Source organism: Ambystoma mexicanum, chromosome 6q (genome assembly GCF_040938575.1).
Source record: "Ambystoma mexicanum isolate Mex_15411 chromosome 6q, UKY_AmexF1_1, whole genome shotgun sequence".
NCBI classification, from domain to species: domain Eukaryota; kingdom Metazoa; phylum Chordata; class Amphibia; order Caudata; family Ambystomatidae; genus Ambystoma; species Ambystoma mexicanum.
In genome coordinates, this window is record NC_090937.1 from 1484579384 (window position 1) to 1484585383 (window position 6000).

The 6000-nt window shown below is 41.1% G+C and overlaps 1 protein-coding gene across 1 annotated transcript in view; it reads right to left on the reverse strand.

Annotated features, from left to right (window-relative positions):
• LOC138516801 (uncharacterized) overlaps positions 1-5590 on the reverse strand; it is a 98639-nt gene extending 93049 nt beyond the window's left edge. The window contains exons 1-3 of the mRNA XM_069632209.1: positions 5485-5590; positions 5191-5379; positions 17-76 (exon numbers count right to left, since the gene is read on the reverse strand). Of these exons, the coding sequence (XP_069488310.1) occupies positions 17-76; positions 5191-5379; positions 5485-5533 (298 nt within the window). The 5' untranslated portion in view covers positions 5534-5590. The remainder of the gene's footprint in view (positions 1-16; positions 77-5190; positions 5380-5484) is intronic.
• Positions 5591-6000: the final 410 nt, after the last annotated feature.

Genomic DNA, 6000 nt, shown 5'->3' on the forward strand with positions numbered 1-6000 from the left:
GATTTATGTCACTCACCGCGTTTTCTTTTATAAACGGTCAACCGCTTCCTCCAAAATAGGTTATTGGGAGATTCATCTGTGGATTAATTTACAAAAATAAATCATTAATGTAATATATTATTCAAACATAAAAATATACATTACAGACTGTGGGGTGAAAATACAGCCGGAGAGTGACAGAGATGGAGAGGCCATGCTAGGCCCTGTTGTGAGAGTGAAGCTGACTAATGTGGAGTTCCATTGAAATATAAACAGTCATTTTTCGACATAAGGCCTTGTGAAATGGAAAGAAATGGGCCTAGCAAGCTCCCCTAAATGGACCGGTTGCAAGTGAAAGGGACTCTACCTGAGAGCTTAAAACTGCTGATATGCCCAATGAATGTGACATGACCTGTGGTGCTGCAGATGCTGACTTCGTGTAAACTGGGAAAAGGCTCCTTTGGGCAGATTCAAAACTGCAGCAGTACACATGGGAAATGTACATGAAAAGGATAGGCATGTGAAAAATACCAAAGAGGAGTAAAAAGTTGAGTCAAGAGACATATTTCAGAGAAAGACACTTATTTTTCACAAAAAAACAGAGATTCAAATGTAAAAGGCCTACTTGTTGGATTTTTTTATGTAACTGTGGCCTATCTGTGAATAATACCTAAAGTGAACTTATATCTGTCCAATCCGTCTGTCAAGAAAGGTTGTAATTCAAACAACATGCCCAGATACAATGCTAAAATGTTACATGTAAGCACATCTTGTAGATTTAAAGCTGTATTTTCTGAAGTTTGGATGCAGCTGGAGTTTTTGACACTGAACTGAAATGTTAGTGCCTATGAAACTTTCACCTCAAGAACTGTGGGCTCAGCCTACCAGGAAAAGCAGGCTCGGTTCAGTTATACACACAAAGAATTAGATCAAAATTGTTCGAATTGCAGATAATACAGCCAGCAGAAATTACCTTTCAGGTTAGTCCTCCCCATTATCTGTGCATTAGTGGGAAACAGAAATTACCTTTTCAGGGCTAATTCGACCTCAAGAAATGGCTTCAGTGCCACTAATGGGAGATTAAACATTGTGTATAAAACAGATTGCTGATAAGCAGATATTCGGGCCAGGTGACGATGGAGAAATGCAACTTAGGAATACTTGGGGGCTATGTGAAACTGGGGACCCATGTGATGCCTTGCCATACGATTAACATTGGGCCACCTTTTATTTAATAAAAAGAGAATCATTTTTCCCAGTGCAACCCAGACTCATGGTAAAGGGGAGAAAAAGCCTGTTGGTACCATGTAAATATGAATCCTGTGTGATGTATGCAATTTAAGTTATGAAGCCAATTACGATTCCGGCCTACCCATAATTCTGAGGGAATAGAAAGTTGGTGTGATTATAGGTTATGGAAGTATGGTTTGAATCAGGAAGGGGCAGATTTGTGACTATTTCGGCTCAGGAGTAAATCGATAAAAATAGTAGCTCCTCCTATGAAGGGCATGCCGAGTTATGATTAGTATTTTATTATAGAACTCAAAAACATATAAGTGCCTGCAGTTATCTGAAAAATGAGGGTAACTGCCACGTTGTTAGATTTTAAGGACACTGAAAACTTGTCATTTTGGATGATGCATCTTTCTCCTCCCTCAGCCACCAACATTCCCACACCCTAACTCCTTGTACTATTAGCAGGCAGTGTGCATATTGGGGGTAGGGAAAGGGAGAGAGCTGGCCAATCCGTAGCATGGGAATTATGATAATAATGGAGTGTCACCAGCCCCATAAAAGATCAGTACTGGCTGATCTTTCTTTGACTATTTGACTCTTGGGACCTTTCTTTGGACCTTTGATTTTTCCCTTGACTTTTCCACTCTATTGTTGGAGGTAGTCTGCTTCTGGACTCTTGCAAAGAACTAGCAGAGAGACAGGAATAGCTACCCAGGCCTTACACATTGCATGGGAGATGGAGACTGGGAAATCTAGAAGCTTTGACCAGATCTGCCCTGTCCTCAGAGGAGCCATGCTGTTTCCCTGGATGCCCCATAGCCAAAGCCTCCCATGTAAGTAGATTAATCTAAATGCCAATAAACGTGTGGGTGGATCTGCCAGCCATAATCTCCATCTTGCATAGAGGGTAGGGGGGTGGAATTGAGGAGACCCGTGGCACATTTTATAGAATCCAACTCAAATTAATCCCACTTTAGAAAAATCACCCTATCCATTCAAATTGAATTGCGTTGGGAACTGCATGCCTTAATCCTTTCCATTAAATTCTGGGGAGGGGGGAAGCTGTGTAGATCCTTAGCGCATTGAATTGAAGTTAAATCAATTAATTCCCATATAAAAAATCACAGGATGAGTGTTGTTTGATTGCAAAACTATCAAATTCATGCACATTGTGTTAGAGCCAGTATAGACAATACGGTACTTGGATGGCTCTACCATTCTGAAACCCCTGTCTTCTGTACCAAAGGTGGGTGTCCATAATCCCAAAATAAGTAATCGTAAAACTCTGCCAGTCAAGTGAATGTAGAGTTTGCAAAATGAGATTTCCCCTGTATTTACTTGCATCCCAATATGATTTTCCCAAAGCTCTGCCTTTCATGCTAATAAAAAGCCCAAACCTATGTTCTGTTTGAGTTTCTTTCCTGGCTTTAGCTTTCTATTAAAAAACCCAAAACAATTTTTTTCATTGTGTCTATTTGTCTAACCCTGCCTCTTAATAAAACGCCAAAACATTGTTTCTACTGTATTCCCACTCCCTGTACCTTTCCTTCAAATTAAGGGGTCATTTATAACTGATGCCTGGGGGCGAGGGGGTTGCTGGGAGAGAGGAGCATTGTGATAACCCAAGCAATCACTGGGGGCTATTCAAATTTCATAATTGTTAATGTGTAAGAAATCCTCTGGGTGTGTTTGATGTAGAGCCTCTAAATTTGACCTGTGTGTTGTAGGATCTGTACGCTCATTAGAAATTCAAGACAGTCAATTGGTGCAAGTAATTGGAAATTGTGACATTGTGTTGTGCCACGCATTGGTGACTGATGTTCTGGTTGCTATTATTATTTGTCAAACCTTAAATAAATATAAATTATTTCTATACATTGGCCTGAATCCTAGCTCTGGTGGTACAGAGGCTATTTGTTGGGTTTGTGCGAGACAGGTTGAAGGACTCACTAAAGTTGAATCTGTGTAACCGCTTAGGTGCGTGCCACCATGCTTGAGGGGGAGGCACTCCCTGAGTTGAGAGTAACTGCCTAATAAATCGTGACAAAGCTAAATAAGCTTCAAGCAGGCTGTAAATTATCCTTATCGAGAAACTCCTATCCCTATGCCACTTTAATGGCTCACTAGGGAACAACAAATAGATAGGGCTGCAAGGGGGAAATAATGCACCCTGATAGGTTAACAGTGTTACTTTAGATCACACAGAAGTAGTGGTTATTCTCCATATTAGAAAAATTGGAACAACAGCCTCAACTCCCTTCATGCCCCCATACCTGCCCTCGCTCTTCGGCCCAACCATGACAATTACCCCATAATGAATCTGGCTTCAATTTGTGCCACTACCTGTCTGGTGTCTTCACTTTAACATTTTACAGCATATCCTGCAGCTTTTCGCTGCATCTCGTTGTGCTTATCGACGGTTACCATCACTGTCATCTTCGTATCTGCTGACCTTTCATCCTGTTGCTAGGGTGTTACAAGCCTGATCTATTAATTTGCAGAAAAATGCATCAATGATGCACTGTGCTAATAGTGCATTTTCAATTATATAATTATTAACACAATGCGTTTTACGCAATGTAAGGGGTAGAGGATCATCTGCTGGATATCCCATCGCAAGAAGGTGACTATCTGCTCCTGCCAAAAGCTTTTCTTCAGCTGCCAAGGCCAAGGAATGTGAACCGGAGCATGCTGTCACCTCTCCTTGGGGACCGCTGGTGACATTGCTTCTTCTTCACCAAAGGTATTGTTCTGCTCCTAGAGGCTTACTTGGGTGCTTGCTATGTTGATTCATGCTCCTCCCGAGGATCCCAAGACGTGTTGGGGTGGACAACCCAATCATGTTCTGCCTGACATAAGGACAGTGGTCCTTGGGGCTGCGATCCTTCAGGGGGTCTATCTAACCTCCATGAAACCTCCTTATTCCATCAAATTTACTAACCTGCAACGCAGAAGAATCTTCTGAATACTTTCATAGTGTCTGCCTTCCTCTGTTCTCCTGCCCACAGCCCCTGGTCTCCCTGTGCCCCATCTGACTGTCTTTGAGCCTCTCATCCCCAGATAGGGATTGACTTCCTAAGTATTAGCTGCTTAAAGGTTATCCCAGGATTGATCTGCTCTTGCATCAAATGTTGGTTGATATCATTTGCTATGTTACCAATATTTGTGAAGTGCAACATTCACCAAAAGAGGCATATTGGCACTACCTCAGCAAAACATTGGCAAAGACAGAAGCTAGAAGTAAATACACAAATAAATCCAAAGCCAACAGAGGTTTAAAATGAAATGCCACTGTACATACAAATAGGACATTTAGGTAAAGGATGCGCAAATACAATTAAAACAAGTTACATTCAGACTGGCAAATATAGTTCAAAATAGCATGAAAATCACATACACTTCCCACGCCACGATACTTACTATTGCAATTTGCTAACCTTAAGCTACTCTGACTGCTTACCTTCGTTCCATCTACGGTCTACTATTGAAAACCGAGTAATGAATGCAAATATCTTACCGTGTATATATATATATATGTGTGAACCATTACTTACCTAAAGCCTAGTATTGTGTTTAGTATTGCTTTAGAGTATATGATAAATAACCATAGTTGTATATAACTACAGTGTGCAAGTGTTTCCTTGACTGCAAGTGTGCTCTGACTTTTTTTACTTACCTGCAGCCCATCTGTAGACAATCTACTGTTTACAAATCATAATGCAATCACTATTCCTAAACCAGGGATAACAATATGCATATGTTCCTTTTGTGATCCTCCTGTATATGAATAAATAAATATAGTAGAAGAACTTGTCCGGAGTTTTATGTCCATAAGAACAAAGCAATCACTGTCTCATTGTTGGCAATTAAGCTCTTATAGAAAAAATGACATGTAGCAGAAATAACTACAGAAACATTAAATATTAATAAACTAGGAATCGTTATTGTACGTGGAAGGCAAAGAAATATGCTCACGTTTTTTCTCAAGTGTGTTGCGGCTTCCGAAAGTGAGCGGGTTAACAACCTGACAGTAGAAATCTGCATGATCCTCTGCTGGGGCTCCGCTGGTGGTGAGAGTCAAGTCACAGTTTATTTGTACCCCTTCGTCAAGAGTCATAGATAAGGAATCCGGATTCTGAGTCGCAACAATCGCTCCATTGATTCCTGGAGAGGGAAAGCATATTGGATTAAGTTAAAAAAGAATATGCACACAATAGACAACACAGTCCTCTTTTCGATTTAAGCCAGAATTTTCTGAACACCTCTGACCTTGAAGAAAGGCAGCTAACACACAGGCGACCACAGTGAGGAGAGCCATCTTTTCTCTGACGACTGTAGCCCAGAACAGGAAAAACCACACTGATGTGTAAATATGCATAGCTGCAGGTGCAGGTGTATGTGCACAGAATTAAGTAATAGGAGGGAGGTTACAGTGATTCAGCCTTGTGTGCTGGCAGGCTGTCTGTCAATACATGGACAGATCAGGGCATACCGCGTGAGAGGAGGTAAACCTCTCGTGAGGTTTTTGTATGGGGAAATGAAACAGTATGCAACAGGTGGGGGCCAGGCTGCAGAATCTTTACCTATCAGAGAAAATAATTGTACATTTGCTTTTGTGAAAGTGCAGCACTAGAAGTCACACTATACAGTTGGGTTAAGACACTTATGTTAGATTTCTCATAGGCAGGGGTGGACTGGAAACGAGGCCCTGTAAATAATTATCAATCTGGCCCTATATTACACATTTTCAGCAAGCCCAACTATTTTCTTATGGGAAAATGTGGA